This window comes from Leucopleurus acutus (assembly GCF_964270905.1).
Source record: "Leucopleurus acutus genome assembly, chromosome: 19".
NCBI classification, from domain to species: Eukaryota; Metazoa; Chordata; class Mammalia; order Artiodactyla; family Delphinidae; genus Leucopleurus; species Leucopleurus acutus.
Window position 1 is genome coordinate 18,405,445 of NC_139161.1, and position 16,669 is coordinate 18,422,113.

The 16,669-nt window shown below is 51.6% G+C and overlaps 1 protein-coding gene across 1 annotated transcript; it reads left to right on the plus strand.

Moving 5' to 3' along the window:
- Positions 1 to 232: 232 nt before the first annotated feature.
- On the plus strand, positions 233 to 16,417 carry MEOX1 (mesenchyme homeobox 1; the record flags this gene model as incomplete). Its single annotated transcript, XM_082860226.1, has 3 exons — positions 233 to 757; positions 14,962 to 15,134; positions 16,295 to 16,417. Exons 1-3 carry the CDS (start codon positions 289 to 291, stop codon positions 16,415 to 16,417), a joined length of 765 nt encoding a protein of 254 aa, XP_082716352.1. The 5' UTR covers positions 233 to 288.
- Positions 16,418 to 16,669: the final 252 nt, after the last annotated feature.

Sequence of the window (16,669 nt, forward strand, 5' to 3'; positions counted from 1 at the left end):
CAGGGGACCCCACTAGGCAGGTTGGTGTGTCGGAGGGGGGGACCAGGAAGCCAGGAACGAAGTCCAACATAGGTGCGGGCACACGTATGTGTGGCCAGACACATGTGTGCGTAGCTGTAAGGAACAACTTAGCTTTGGTTTTTGTTTTGGTTCCTGGGGTGAATTTTCTGTTGAACATTTTTCCCTCCTGTTAAAAAAAATTTTTTTTTTTTGCATTTTTAACACTTTGAATATAAAAAGTGTAAGACTCCAGCCTTTGAAAGGACTGAGGCGTGCACCAGACAGCAGATGGATCCAGTGGCCAGCAGCTGCATGAGGGGCCCCCATCCCCCGGCCCCGATCTGGGGCTGCCTTCGAAACCCTCACTCAGAAGGCAGTGGGGCCTCAGGCCTCCCCCACTACCCGCCAACCCCGTTCTCCTTCCACCAGAAACCAGACTTCCCAGGGACGGCAACGGCAGCGTACCCTGACTTCTCAGCCTCCTGCCTAGCAGCCACCCCACACAGCCTGCCCCGGGAGGAGCGCGGCTTCACTGAGCAGCACCCCGCCTTCCCACAACCTCCCGACTGGCACTTTCCTGTCTCAGAGGCCCGGCATAGGCTCAACCCGGGCCCAGCAGGGGGCTCCAAGGAGATGGGGGCCAGCAGCCCAGGCCTGGTGGACACCACGGGAGGCCCAGGCGAGGACTACGAGGTCCTTGGGAGCACTGCCAATGGGACGGAGAAGAAGTCAACCAGGCGGAAAAAGGAGAGTTCAGGTAAGTGCCTGAGGAACAGCTGACCGTTCCTTTGCTGTGTGACCTTGAGGAGGTTGCTTGCCCTCTCTGAGCCTAGGTATCCTGACCATGAATGCAGAACAATATGATCTAATCTACCCAAAGGCAGGAGACTTAGAACAGTTACCTTTGGGGTTGCTTCTACTCAGAGTTCTAAGATTCTCTGGTGACGGGGGCTATGTCTGTGTCCTCAGCTCTCCTGGGCCTTGGGAAGGATGCGCCGGCAAGAGAACGAAACAGGATCCGCAAAGATTTGAAGGACATGTGGGACGGAGCCTCTGGGTACAGGCTGGCAAGGGCTGGAGAGGGGCTTTCCTGAACCAGGCTGCCTCTGGGTCACGCTCCTCCCCACCATGCCCCAGCCAGCTCCAGGTCCCAGAGCCCCAGGGCTTGCTCCGCAGAGGAGTCAGCTGAGACCAAGGCTCGGAGGGCTAGGACCAAGGCTGGGACCCCCGGCAGTCAAGTAGAACCAGGACTCTGTGTCTCCAGGAGTCTAGAGGGAGAGAAGCAGACATAGCGCAGGGACGCAAGAGGCAGGCAGTAAGAATTGGGGCAGACTGCCCATGAGGTATCGCCCTCTGCAGCTGGGCTGTGCCCAGGCCAAGGGGCAGCTCAGCGTGCTAAGGTCTGGGTGACCCCCCCAAAAGGCCACTCCTCTGAGGAGCCCTCCTGAGGGATCGCCAGACTTGGAGAAAGTCGAGGAGGCAGGCAGCAAAGGGTAAGCTCTGGACCCCAGAGTGCAGGTAAAGCCCTGCTCGGCGCTGGAGCAGCAGAGGCCAGATGATGGAGCTGACCTGCTTGTTCAGGTCCCAGCTAAAGTCCATCTCCTCCTGGTTGGGAGGACCTGTTGTTTCCTCATTTCCCCGTGGGACTGCCCCGCCCCCACCCCCCAGCCTCTCTCACTGCGCATTCACCTTTTGTCTGGTTTCCTGTCCCCACCTTGCCTGGAACAATACAGTGCCCTTGCCTCCTGCCCCCACTGCCCCACTACGTCCTCCTGACGGCCACCCTTGGGGCACATCTGTCTGTCTGAACCTACAGAAGACCTTTCATGGGGATAACAAGGGGCAGGCAGCAAATGAGAGGACCGACTAACCAACGAGAACACTCTCTGCTTTGCTTTACGAAGCACTTTCAAAGTAGCAGATTTCCCGAGCATCTTTTTTTTTTGCCAAGCATTGGCAGAGGTCCTGGGACTGCAGGGATGAATAAGGTGGTCTCACCCGCAAAGAGTTCAGACTGAGAGGGAGGAGAAGCCAGCAGATACCTTTCCGGCAGTGGATGTGCTGTGATCTAGGGGGTTCGAGGTGCTGCAGGAAACATACGATAAGTCTTTTGAGTCCCACAAGTTTTCGAGTTTCGTACAGCAGGTCTTGTCAGTGACTTGATTCTTTACACGTGGAAAAGGAAAGACTGAAAAGTCTGTGGGGATCTCTGCTAGCATGGGGTCAAAACAGAGTGACCCACTCATCTCGACGTTCCCAGGACTTTTCTGGTTTTAGCATTGAAAGTCCAGTGTCCCCGGGACAGCTGGTCACCCTAGAAGAAAGCTCAAACCCCAGACTTCAGACCCCGAATCCCACACCCTTCAGTAGATTTCAAGCAGAATCCTCATTTTGAAATATCTGGTCTCCATGCTTGAAGAAGCCCCTCATTGTGCTCACAGTGGATGATAAAAACCACAGCCCTCCTGGCTACTAAATAGAAGGGCCCTTTAAATCCCCAGCCAGTCAAACCCTGAACTATTCCTAAGCCCGGATGGAGATTTGCAGAGAATGGGGCGCTTTCTGCTTCTCCTCTCCAATGAGCTGTCAGCCACTTGGCTCCGCGCCTAGTTGAAGAGCTCTCCCCTCCTTGGCGCCTGCCACTGTGTCCTCCATCTCTGCCCACATCCACCTTGGCCGCATCCAGCCACTTTCCAGGGGACTGTGAGCCAAGAGCACTGGGAAGGCGTGGGCAAAGCCAAGGGCTGGGCTCAGGCAAAAGCTCGTTCCATGTTTCAGCAAGACCCAAATGCACCATCTTTCCTGCTGGCGAGGGACCCATGGATGGCGCTGCTCGCTTGCCGGGCAGCTGGCCACCCCAGAGCACCCTCTTCATAGGGTCAGCCTCTGGTCGGGGGAGCTTCCCACCCAGGAGGGAGCCTGGGCTCTCCCTCGGGGTCCCCTCAGAAGCAGCAGCAGGAGTAGCAGTCGCACAGGACAGGGCACAGCCAGCTGACTCTCATTCGTTCTCTGGGGTCCCAGACCCTCTCTGGTCAGCATGGAAACCTTTATTGCACGGCTGCTTGCATCTTCCTTCAGAATTTAACCGAAGGGGAAGGAGGCGGGAAAGATCAGTGTTGTAAGAGCCTAAAGAAAAGGGAAAGCGACGGACAAGGCTCACAACCAACTCCAGGAGCCTGGAGTTCAGTTCACAAGAGACAAACCCACGAAGACCCCCCGCCCCACCCTACCAGTCCTGAACCACTGGTTGCATTCTCTCTTTTCAATTTTGACATTCTGTTCATTGTGGATTTTTGTATTCATTTTGATTTTTTAAAACTTTGCGTTAAAATAGTCTCTCTCTTGATTACTGAGGTTTTGGGCACCCCTTGCATTCTGCATTCATCGTGTCTCACGCACCTCACCCGTCTCTGGAAGGTTAAGCAGCATGGCTCAGGGGTGTGTTTTCCATCGTGCTTCACAGTCAGGCAGTCAGGTTGCAGGGTCGGCACTGCCGCTTTTGGCTGCTTGACTCTGGGAAAGGTCTTAAATTCTTGGAGCCTCTGTTTCCCCAGCTGTAAAATGGGACTATAACAGTATCACTCTCCATGTGGAGTCCCTGTGAAGGTTAAATTCTGTGATCTGTGAGATTAACACTGTGTCTGGCACATGAGCTCGATAACTAGCAGCTATGAATGGTCTTAGGCCCATATTTCCAGAACCAGTCTTCAGAACATAGAATCTGATAAATAGTCCTATGTTATGGGCGACAGTGGAATTGAATATTTCAAATACACTGTCTCAGAAATTCCTGAGTCTGGGGTATAAGATGTGGGAATTTCTCGCAATCATTGTTGGTCCTGAAATCCAGTTGCCATTCATTAGGAGCCTGGAGCTCAGAGATCTGCCAGAGAGGCTGGGGTAGGGGGTGAGTCACGCCTGGTAAATGTGTCCCGTACTGGCTGGCCTGGCCAGGGGTGGTCCGGTAACAGAAAGTTACTGAAAGTTTGTTTCAAAAGGAACGTTCTCTGCTCTCTCCTCTTCTTCCTCTGCCAGTCCCAGCTGCTCCCCCATCACTCCCCATTACTGGAAGTGGAGCTGATTTGCTCAGGGAAATGGTCAGGAAAGCAGGGGTCCTCGGCTCCTATCCTGAGACTTTCTGTTGGTTCACAGCACAAAACTGATTTAGGAGACAGCTGTGATATTAACTCATCCCAACGACTCCCACCCTGGGGCCAGGGGGTGTTAAAGACCCCTGCTGGCAAGGACAGCTGCAAGGCCACTCTTGTTTGCCCCCAATCTGTCGTTGCTACCGTGGTCGTCTTTAATTTATGGGAATGAAGGATTTCTCGGTGATTTCCTGACGGGGTTCAAGGGAAGGTCGCGTGTGATCAGCCCAGCTACAGGTGAATCTGATCGCCCGCCTGGGAGAGTCGCGGTGCCCCGGATCAGCTCAGCGCCGCTCGCCGACACTCACTCTGCCTTCACCAGACTCGCTTTGCCCCACCCTCCTGCAGCTCCAACACGCGTGCCTCCCAGGGCTCCTCCTTCCCCGATTTCTCCCCTGCAAGATCTGATGTCCACCTCCCCGTGCCCAGCTTACGCGCACTCTCAATTTCCCCTGAGGTTGAAAAACCCTCCACAGATTGACCTCTTTCCCTGCTTATTTCCCGCTACAGGCCACCCCTCCCACCTCCATCTCCACTCACCTTGCCACGAAACCATGCCAGTTTACTTGTCTTGCAAAGACACCCCACTTTTTCTCCCCATGCCCCCACCCCCCGCATTTGCTCAGTTCTTCGCCTTGCCTCAAAGACCCTTCTCTTCCCGGGCTCTTCTGCCTACTTATTTTAACATCCAGCTTGAAAGCCACCTACTCCAAGGACCCTCCCTTTCTTTCTTTCCTTCCTTCCTTCCTTCCTTCCTTCCTCCCTTCCTTCCTTCCATCCTTCTTTCCTTTATGACTCCACTTGTACCTAGCATCATTTCAGTGAAAGTTACAGTTTAGAAGTTTCAAACTATAGTATCGCTAGAACCTGTGCTGATTTTATAAATACAGCTTGTAACTTCATAAAGGAGCTCCCCTGAGATTTCTTACCTTTGAACATCTTGCATTTGAAATCTGCTTTTTTAAAAATTGTGGTCAAGAACACATAATGTAAGATTTACCATCGTAACCATTTTTGACTGTGCAGTTCGGAAGCATTAACTATATGCATATTGTTGTGCAACAGATCTCTAGAACTTTTTCATCTTATAAAAGGAAAACTCTATATCCGTTGAAAAACAACTCCCCTTTACCCTCTCCCCACGGGCCCTGGTAACCAGCATTCTACCCTCCGGTTTCTAAAAATTTGATTACTGTAGATACCTCATGTAAGTGGAATCAAGCAGTATCTGTCTTTTTGTGACTGGTTTAGCTCAGCACAATGTCCTCAAGGCTCATCCATGTTGTAGCACATGATAGGATTTCTTTATTTTTTTAAGGCTGAATAATATTCTATTGTATGTGTGTGCACATTTTCTTCATCCATTCATCTGTCATTGGACACTTGGGTTGCTTCCACCTCTTGGCTATTATGAATAATTCTGCAATGAACATGGGTGTGCAAATATCTCTTCGAGATCCTGCTTTGAATTCTTTTGGATATATACCCAGAAGTAGGACTGCTGGATCAGGTGGTAATTCCATTCGTAATTTTTTGAGGAACCTCCATACTGTTTTCCATAGCAGCTGTACTATTTTACAATCCCACCAACAGTGCACAGAGTTCCAATTTCTCCTTTCTCCACATCCTTGCCAACACTTGTTATTTTCTGGGGTTTTTTTGATAGTAGTCATGCTAGTAGGTATGAGGTGATACTTCATTGTGGTTTTGATTTGTATTTCCCTAATGACTGGTGATGTTGAGCATCTTTTCATATACTTATTGGCCATTTGTATATCTTCTTTGGAGAAATGTCTATTCAAGTCCTCTGTCCAGGTTTAAATTGGACTGTTTGATTTTTGTTGTTGACTTGCAGGAGTTCTTTGTATATTCTGGATATTAATCCCTTATCAGACGTATGGTCCACAAATATTTTGCCCATTCCTTAGGCTGCCTTTTTATTCTGTTGATTGTTTCCTTTGCTACACAGAAATTTTTAAGTTTGACGTAGTTTTGTCTATTTTTGCTTTTGTTGACTATGCTTTTGGTGCCATATCCAAGAAATCATCACCAAATCCAATGTCATGAAGATTTCCCTCCATGTTTTCTTCTAGGAGTTTTCTAGTTTTAGGTCTTACATTTTTAGGTCTTTAATGCATTTGGAGTTAATTTTTACATACGGTGTAAGGTAAGGATCCAACTTTATTCGTTTGCCTGTGGAGATCCAGTTTTCCCAGCACCGTTTGTTGAAGACTGTGTCTTCCCCACTGTGTAGCCTTGGCACCATTGTTGAAGATCATTTGACCATCTATGTGAGGACTTACTTCTGGGCTCTCTATTCTGTTCCATTGATCTAAGTGTCTGTTTTTGTGCCAGTACCATAATGATTTGATTACTGTATCTTTGTAATATGTTTTGAAATCAGGAAGCCTGAGGCCTCCAGCTTTGTTTTTCTTTCTCAAGATTGTTTTGGCTATTCAGGGTTCTTTGAGATCCCATGTGAATTTTTGGATGATTTTTTTTTCTATTCTTGCAAAGAAATGCCATTGGGATTTTGATAGGGACAGCATTGAATCTGAAGATCACTTTGAGTAGTATGGACATTTTAACAATATTAAGTCTTTCAATCCATGAACACAGGATGTCTTTCCATTTATTTGTGCCTTCAATTTCTTTCAGCAATGTTTTGTAATTTTCATTGTGCGAGTCTTTTGCCTCCGTAGTTCAGTTTATTCCTACGTATCTTATCCTTTTTGATGCTGTTATAAATGGGATTGTTTTCTTAATTTCCCTTTTGGATTGTTCAGTATAGAAACACAAATGATTTGTGCATGCTGATTCTGTAACCTGCAACCTTGCTGAATTTAGTTATTCGTTCTAAGAGGCTTTTGTGGAATCTTCAGGGTTTTCCACATACAAGATTATTTCATCTATAAAGAGAGATTACTTTACTTCTTCCTTTCTGATTTAGGTGCCTTTTATTTCTTTTTCTTGCCTGAGTGCTCTGGCTAGGACTTCCAGTATTATATTGAATAGAAATGGTGCGAGTGGGCCTCCTTTCCCTAGTTTCTGATATTAGAGGAAACTATTTCCCTTTTTCACCACTGAGTATGATGTTAGCTATGGGCTTTTCATATATGGCCTTTATTATATTGAGATAATTTCCTTCTACTCTTAGTTTGTTGAGTGTCCAAGAATCCTTTCATGACCTCTCTCCCCTCACACATGGAGCATACCTTGCTGACATCTCCATCTTAGAATCAAACCACAGTTGGCCCGTATCCAGAGTTCTAGATGCATATAGCTGCCTTTTTCCTTAAAATTGAAGTGTCTAGAGGGCTGGGATGCTATCTGATTCACCTGTGCAGTCTCCCTAGCACCTACTAAAACATGTGTACACAGGAGAAGCTCATTCAATGTCTGGCCAATAGCCTCTAGAGCAGCCTGGCATTCACTCATTCATTTTCTCACTTTCTCTCTGAGAGTGGCTCCACCGCCTGGCATGAGGGTTTTCACCATGCGTGATATGCTTCTGGAAAATGCATCAGGATTTTTACAGTCTCACTCACAAAAAAGTGTGCAGAGAGCCAGACTTCAGTCATAAAACCAGCCCAGGGTCAGGGTGAGTGCTGGGTCAGAAAGACGTATCCACGTGCAGGTTGGACTTGCAGGAATCCGCTACAGGGTGCTGGGCTTGCCTCCCAAGTACTCCCATGGCTGGAGCCGCTGTGGCTGAGCAACAAAGGGGACCCACCACGGCCAGGCCATTGGGGGGCTCACGGCTGGGCAACGAGAGGGCCCAGCTGCCACATGGACAAGTGACTGTGCTCTCCAGTCTAGAGGAATTGCAGAGCCGTCCCTATGGCCTTGAGTCAGCCTTGCCAAGCACCCCCCAGTGGCCTTGCTCCCTCTCTCTCCTCAGTGATAAGCACGGATATGGGGAGTTGGGGGCATCTTAGTTTGCTTGGACCGCCATAACAAATACCACAGACTGGGTAGCTTAAACAACAGACATTTATTTTCCCACAGTTCTGGAAGCTGGGAGTCAAAGATCAAGATGATGGCAGGTTTGGTTTCTGCCGAGGCGTTTCCCTTTGGCTGGCAGACAGCCGCCTTTTTGTCACGTCTTCACACGGCCTTTCCTCTGTGCGTGCACATCCCTGGTGGCTCTCTGTGTGTCCTAATCTCTTCTTATGAAGACACTAGTCAGATTGGATTAGGGCTCACCCTAACTGCCTCATTTTAATTTAATCCCCTCTTGAAAGACCCTATCTCAAAATACAGTCACATTCAGAAGTACTGGGGGTTAGAATTTCAACATATTAATTGGTGGGGGGGACACAGTTCAGCCCATAAACAGAGGGTACAGGGACAAAGTTCTAGCAGCGGGACAAATGCTCTAGTCCCGGGTCCGCTGGCCACTAGTGTCTGTCCATTCAGACAGAGCGTTGCTTCTGGCCACAAGCAGATCCCCGCATTCTTATCTTACTCCCATCAAGAGAGAAGAAAAAAAGTGGAGACTGTTTTACGAATGAATCTCTAAAAAAGCAGGCTGTTGGACAGAGGAAGAAGGAAAGGAGGTAATAACAAAATAAATGGACAACCTCAGTTGAGTGTCTCCTGGGTCACAAACGTGACACCGAGTATCAGGCTGAGTGATCTCAAATCCACACTCACCCCTTTCTGAGGGGCAGGACTTGAGGTCCCTGCAGACCCCTGGGGCCAGCTTCCCCAGTGCCCACTCCACTCACGGAATCAGGGTGCCCTGGCCTCTGGCCAGGATTCCTCTCGCAGTCCCCACCCCCATTCCAGACTCTTCTATCTCATGTTTTCCTTGAACTCGGTGGTGGAGAAGCAGTGTGAGCAGTGGGCCCTGGGTCTTGAAGCCCATGCTTCCTTCGGTGACAGCTGAGCGTGACATCTGGAACTGATAAACACAAACAAAGCCCAGCGCTGCTCTCGCCTGCCCCAACCGTCTCAGAAACTTGCTGCTGTTCCAGCCTCTCATTTCCACCGCCCCCGTACCCCCTCCACTTCTCTGCTCCCCTCTTTCATGGTCCCCACACCCCATCTCCTCACCCAGTCCATTCCACTATCCCTCATCACTGCCCACCCTCACCCACCCCCCGCCACCTGGGACTCTCAGCAAAGACGACTCTAGCCCCAGGTATTCCCCTCCCTGAATCCCCCAGCCCCACTGCTGGGCTCCTCAAAGAGGCTGGGAGCCTCACCAGGTCTCTTCAGGCCCCCATGGGAGACAGAAAGGGCCTGGACATTGAGGTGGGTCGGGGCCCACAGAGAAAGTCAAGCCAGTCCCAGGAAGCCAGGGAGGTGTGGATGCAAAGGCCCATCTGGTCTTGGGACTGGCTCCATCCAGATCTTGTCTATTTTCAGGGCTTTGACTCTTCCCTCTGAAGTTGAAAGTATCAAAACTAACGAGCACATTAAAGGTCTGGTCTGTAGCCCAGGAAGCTGTAGACCCCATTTTCAGAGGATCTGCCAAGGGGAGTCCCAGGGAGGCAGACCTGGACCCAGACCCAGACGCCATCCCTGGAGCGAGCACAGCTCCATACTCATCACCCCTGCAGTGCAGTGTGACGTAGCCTGAACTGGTCCCAGGGGACTTCTGGCACGCCATTTAGTCTCTGGGTCTTAATTTCCTCATCTGTTCCATGGGCTAATGTGTACCTTACCTACCTCACAGGATAATTAAGAGGACCCAGTAGGAAGCAGCCTAACAGTCAGGAAATAGCTTCCTACAAAGGAAATCTGGGTTCTCAGCCCAATTCTGCTGCTAACTTGCTGTGTGTCTTTAGGCAAGTTTCTTACCTTCTCTAGGCTCACCTGTAAGATGTAAAGGCCACATCAGATCATCTCTAAGTCCCCTTCCAGGTCTACTATTCTATGATTCTGTAGTACAGAGGAAAGCCCCAAAGAAGTTTATCTCTGGGGGAAAGAAATCCATTGTCAATTGTCAACTGCAAAGTGCTACCCGAATATGGGGCTTGTGGCTGTCTATCTGGTCCTGGATAGAAATTTATGTTAACTGGCTGTGAGAGTTGGGGAGTAGGAATACAGGACTCCAGAAAGGCACGTTCCCCAAGGTCTATCAGAACCTCCCCGTAGTTCCGATAAAGCTGTCTGCTAACTTTAAGAAGGTCTGCCAAACGTGACAGCTACTTATGAAATAATTTACCTCGGATGGTGTCAAAGCTCCTGGTGGAAACCGCAATCACACACACATCCTGTTTGCATTTCTCTGGGTGCTCCGGACCATTCCATCACGGCCCCGTTCCCTCTGAGGGTGTGCAGAGGGCGGGGCGGGGCCGGGGGTCTCCTCCTTAACCACAGAAGCAGCCAGCTGAGCACCGGCCTCCTCCCTCTGCGGTCCTGGAAGAGGCACCCGCTGGCCCTGAGGAAGAATCAGGACCAGGAGGACTGACGTGGACGGTCACGCTGCTCCGTTCTAGTTACTGCGCCTGGAAGCAATAGAGACACGGATTCAAGTACAAATGTGCAAAAGTAGTGGAGAAGGGAAAACAGTTAAAAGGCCAGACGTTGAAAAGGCATCCCTTTCACACAGCTCTGGAGACGTGGTACCTTGAGATGCACTGTGTTTTATCTCCGCCTGTGTCATCTCTCCAGCATCATCTCCAGTAGAACCACTTCCGGTGGTTCTCCAAAAGGAGCCTCAGCTGTGTGCCAGGCACTGTGCTAGGTGTTAACACACATTACCCATCTCGTTTTACCTTCTCAGAAGCCTTCTGATCACAGGGGGTGAGGCTATTCTGTTTTACAAATGAGGAAACTGAAGCTCAGAGAACTTAAGGGACTTGCCCGAGGTCAGAGAGCCCTTTCTTCGAGCCAGCTAAGGCTCAGGCTCTCCAACAGGTCCTCAGAAATCTCTGCAAACACAGCTCCCTTCCACGCAGCTCCAGGCTTGGGGCGCTGTGCATGTCAGAGGGAGAGAGAAATTCCCCAGCATAGCCCTGATCTTTGGGCTGAGGGCCTTGGGAAGGCTGCGGAGGGCCTTGGGACAGAACACACAACACACTGTTCCTTCCTGCTGACTGAAGGGTGTAACCTGGGGCCAAGACAAGAATCTTGGAAACTGGAAGGGACCTCAGATTCCAGGCCGGGGTTTCTCAACAGAAGAGGGAGTAGGGAGAGAAGAGAGTGCCAGGGTGGCGTATTGGAAAAGAACTCTGACAACAGCTCGCCCAGGGAAAGAAGGCCCAGCCCAATCCCATACTTCTACCCGTGGTGAAGCTGAGGCCAGAGAGGGGAGGGAGGCTCCCCAACAAAGGGATCAAACCATCTTGGGGGTAGCATGCACAGGAACTGTGCATGTGATCCAGCAGAATGGACACCCCCGGCCAGAAACGGTATAAAAGTACTTACCATTTTTCTTTGTCTTTTCCTATCTTGATGAAAAGATATACTATTTTTATACTATTGCAGAACAAAGAGAACCATAACTTCCACTTTCGTTTTCATAGCTAACTTGCCATACTTCTGACCCCTTTGTCATTTCTTTTTTTTTTTTTTTTTTTTTTTTGCGGTACGCGGGCCTCTCACTGTTGTGGCCTCTCCTGTTGCGGAGCACAGGCTCCGGACGCGCAGGCTCAGTAGCCATGGCTCACGGTCCCAGCCGCTCCACGGCATGTGGGATCTTCCCGGACCAGGGCACGAACCCATGTCCCCTGCATCGGCAGGCGGACTCTCAACCACTGTGCCACCAGGGAAGCCCTGTCATTTCTAACAGTGATCAAAGTTCTTACCCCTCTGGGAAGCTGATGAGGGACAAAGGTTCTTCCAGTGCCAGTTGCCACCCCCTTTAGCGGGTGTTGCCCCGAGGTTCACACAGGGGCTCAGACACTCAGTTCCCAGCCCAGGCTCCTTTGTCCTATTTCTTCTTTCCCATCCTGAGGCCCCAGTGCCTAAATCAGGATACTAAGAGGTGAGAGAGGACAGTGGATAGGGAGGGGTTTGGCCTGGTTGACAATGGTCAGCTGCCCCCATAACCAGTCCAAGACCAGTTCCAAAGGTCTCCTCCCTTTATCTCCCTTCTTCCCTCTAGGAAGGATTATGTGCAGAACTCTGTGTGTGGGGGGGAGGTATTTGGGGGGGTTCCATAGGGGACCTGTGCACACCTCAGCAGGCCTGAGAGAAGGGGAGGGTGGGTGTGGGCATCAACCCAGGGCCCACAGGAGCCCTGGAGGCGGAGACGAGCAGAGCTGCGATGGTCCAGGTCCAGCTGCCAGCCAGCCGACGCAGGATGGAGAACCTGACACCAGGGTTGATGGCCAAGGCTCTAGTCAGGTGGATCTGGATTCGAATCTCGGTTCTGCCGCCCACAAGCTGCCTGGCACACTGGGCAAGTTCCCGGGCCTCTCTGAGGCTGCTTCTGCCTCTATCTACTGAGAAGGATTTAGCAAACATTTAGCAAGAACCTCCTAAGTGCCAGGTACAGTAGCAAGTGAGAAAAAGCAGTTACATCCCTGGGGAGAGAGCGCTATTAATCAAATTATCACACAAATCCACACGACAAAGCTAAAGGGATAATAATACTACCTACTCCTACGTGTGGTGTATGGGGAGGATTAAAGCAGTGACTGCATCTTAGCACATGGAAGCCTTTAAGAAACGGTAGCTATTACCCCAGCCCCTCAGATGGCGTCTCAAGGAATTGAAAAATCGGAAGAATACTTTATATTTGTCCAGAGCTTTAGAGTTTTAAAAGCATTTTCCACACACAGCAGCTTGTCCAAGCTTCCCAAAACCTCTGGGAGGTAGATTTCTGGATGAGAAGCCCAGAGAGGTTAAGCGACTTCCCCAGAGGCTCCAGCAAGAAGATCCAGGATTCAAACGTCGGGGCAAGTCCTCTGGGTTTAACACCCCCGCTGCTGCGAAAGGTTAGAGCTGGGAAATACTGAGCTCCAGGACAGGAGCGGATGGGAAACAATCCAGGTTTCCCAGCCTCGCTCTGGGCGCGCAGGCGAGGATGTGCTCCGGAATCGGCGTCCCTCCCCGGCGTGACCGTGACCGCCCCTCCCTCCCGGGCTCGCGCCAGCCAAGGCTGAAGACTCCTGGGGGACCCCAGCCAGGCGGCGCGTCCTTCCCCGCCAGCCCCGGCTCCGCTTCCGGAGGGGTCTGGGCAGACAGCCCGGCAGGAGAACTCGCCCCCTTCCTTCCCGCCCCCGGGCGCGCCCGGCAGGCGGCCCACCCGGATCCGGCACGGGCAGCCGAGCATCGGGGTTGCGGGGACCCCCGGTGGCGGCACCCGGGCGGCGGCCCCTACTCCGCCTCCTCTGCTTCCCGGGGGACGTCGGGAGGGGACGGGCGGCTCCCCCTTCTATCCGGCTCCCGGAGGCGTGGCGCGGGGGCGGAGGACGCGCAGACAGAAATGCAAGGGGGACTGAGTGGAAAGAGCTAGAAAGAACCGGCGGGCTGACGTTCCCATCGGGAACGTGGGGTGGACGAGGGGGCTCCACATCCCCGTCCCGCTGGGCAATCTGGCCCCTTGGCCGGGCTCCCTGTATGTACGAGGGCAACGAAGTGAAAGACTTCTAACTTTTAAGAGCGCTGCAGTAAAACGTGCTTCCTGGAGCCCTTCCCGGGCCACGTGGCACGCGTTGGTAGCTCATTGTGTAGGTGTGTCGGTCTCCTTCCTGTGTGCTTCTCCATCCACCACCGCCCCTTCCCCTGTTCAGATCACGATACAGTCCTTTCTGGGTGCACAGTACTTTACAGTTTGTAAAGCCTTCCTACATATATTTCATTGGAACACTGTGTGAGTCAAACTGCCTGAGTTGGATTCCTGTCCCCACCACTCACTGGCCAGATGAACTGGATGAACTTGGACAACTTGCTTCACTTCTCTGTGCTTAGTTTTCTGGTCTATAAAATGGGTCTCATCCTACAGCTCGCCAGGCTGAATTACTGTGAGGATTAAGTGGCTGGTGCCTGTAAGGTGCTTGATTCCTGTACCCGTTACCAGCTACGGTTGAGCCCCTGCCCTGTCGAACTCAGAGCCTCCTTCGTAAATGAACTTTCCAGACCTGGCCCCTCCTGGTGTCAGAGCATTGGGGGGGAGCGGGAGAAACTTAAGGCAGCGCTTCTCAATTTACACGTGTACACACCTCCCCTGGGAATCTGGCTGAAATGCGGACTCTGATTCAGTAGGTCTGAGGATGGAGTGAGGTGGAGATCCTGCAAGTCTGACAGCTCCCTGGCCACACTACTGCTGCCACCAGGCACCCTCTGAGTAGCCAGGTCTTAGAGCAGAGGTTTGTAACCATGACCATGTGTCAGACTCATCGAAGGCTTGTTAAAACAGATCACTGGGAAAAACAAAAAACAGATCGCTGGGCCCCGCTCCCGTAGTTTCTGATTCAGCAGGTGTGCGGGGAGGCCCAAGGATCTGTATCTCTAACAAGTTCCTAGGTGATGTTTCTGTCGTTGAGGACAGAGAACCTCAGTTTTAGAGCATCCTGCCCCACAAACTTACAGCCACTGCTAATGTCAAGCTGTGGGTAGGTGGGGACAGAGGTGGGGTGGAGATCATTAAACAGCCAAAGGCAGCTTCTTGTGCTTTGGGAATTAAAAACAGTTGTGGGGGAGGTGTGCCTGAGGTTGATATCCAAAACCCTTTCCAGTTCTCTGGGGGTGAAGACGCTAGAATGAATGATAAAGGGACACCGTGGGTTCTTTCTCAGCATCCTTTCAAAATAAGAGCAACAGGGAAAGGCTGCCCCGCTGCTTGAGGACAGAAAGAAAGGGAACCAAGGCCCTTGCGGCTCACTTCTTCCTGTTTGGGGCCCTCTCTCCCCAGACAACCAGGAGAACCGAGGGAAGCCGGAGGGCAGCAGCAAGGCCCGCAAGGAGCGGACGGCCTTCACCAAGGAGCAGCTGCGGGAGCTCGAGGCCGAGTTTGCTCATCACAACTACCTGACCCGGCTCCGGAGATACGAGATAGCCGTAAATCTGGACCTCTCCGAGCGGCAGGTGCCCCTCGTCTTCTGGCCATCCCTCCTTTCCTGTGCTCTGTCATACCCCTCTCTTCCCCCGCTTCTCCCAGAACCTTCTTCGTCTTCTCCCTCTGCCCCAGTCCAGTGGTCCTCAACTCTGGCTGTACCTGACAATCACCTGCGGAGATTCTAATAACACCAGTGCCTGGGCTCCACCCCCTAGAGATTGTTTTCATTGGTCTGAGGTGAAGTCCAGGCATCAGAATTCATCGAAGGTCCCCGAGGTGATTCTCACATGCAACCAGGGTTGAAACCTCTGATCTGGTTATCCCTAGACTTGAGTGTGCAGTGGAATCATTCAGGCCCTGTTTAAAATGCAGCTTCCGGAGCTCCACAGAGCGATTTTCCAGTAATAATGAGTGGGACCAGGAATCTGCATTTCGAGTAAGTTCTCCAGGTGATTTGGATTTGCAGCTGGTTCCTGGACACACTCTGAGAAAAGCTTCCTAGCCCTCTGTTTTGGGCTTTCTCTCAGAGCATTCCATCCATCCCCGTGCTCTGACGTGGAATAAAATATTATTATTATTATTATTGATTGCAGCTTTCAGTTGAGAAAGCGTCTGCCAAAATGCTGGATTTAGAATCAGAGGACTTAGATTCAGATCCCGCCTCTACCCTTTCGTAGCCCTGAGACCTCTGGGACATGTCTTCTCCTAACCTCTCTTGGTCTCCACCTGTAAGGCAGTGTCATAACCCCACCCTGCAGGTTTACCTGCAGGTAAATGCTGAAACTCAGATGAGAAAATGTCCAGACCAGAGCTATCTACGCTGAAAAGTGCTTTATAAATGTGCCTGAGGGTGAGGCTGGTGATCCTGTGTTCCCAGAGGCTTGGGTAATAGAAGCTACAGGGAGAGGGTGTTGGCACAGGAGGGGAGGGGCTTGTGAAAGGGGGTGGGGCCAGTGTGACTTTTAGAACTGGTTCTTCTGTCAGGCTTTCTTTATCTGGAGACATAAGACAAGCCTCTGGGCTGATTGGTGGGTCTTCCCTTTCAATTCCTGGAGCCTTTGGAGGCATGGGGAGGGGCACGCAGAGCTGGGGGGTCCCCAGAGCTGCACCCCAGGTAGCTTCAGCATCCATATGAGGAGACGGCCACACCTGCCGTGAAGTGACCAGGCTCCTCTGCTTCCTTCCTCAGGTCAAAGTGTGGTTCCAGAACCGAAGGATGAAGTGGAAGCGCGTGAAGGGGGGTCAGCCCATCTCCCCACATGGGCAGGACCCCGAGGATGGGGACTCTGCCGCCTCTCCAAGTTCAGAGTGAAATTCTCCAGGGAGAAAAAAAAGACTGAGGACTGAGCCCCGTACCAGCTGCCCCCACCCCAATCCTACCCTCACCTTCTCCCACCCACCCAGGGCAGCCTCTCCACATCGCGCAGTGACTCTTGGATAGGAAGCTGCCCAGGGCTCCCGGGAGCCTTGAAGTTTCCCAGAAAGCTCTGTCCAGCGTTGCTCTGTCTTAGCAGCCCCTTCCCCAGGGCCTTTGCTTCTCACATTTCTCATGGAGTCAGTCATG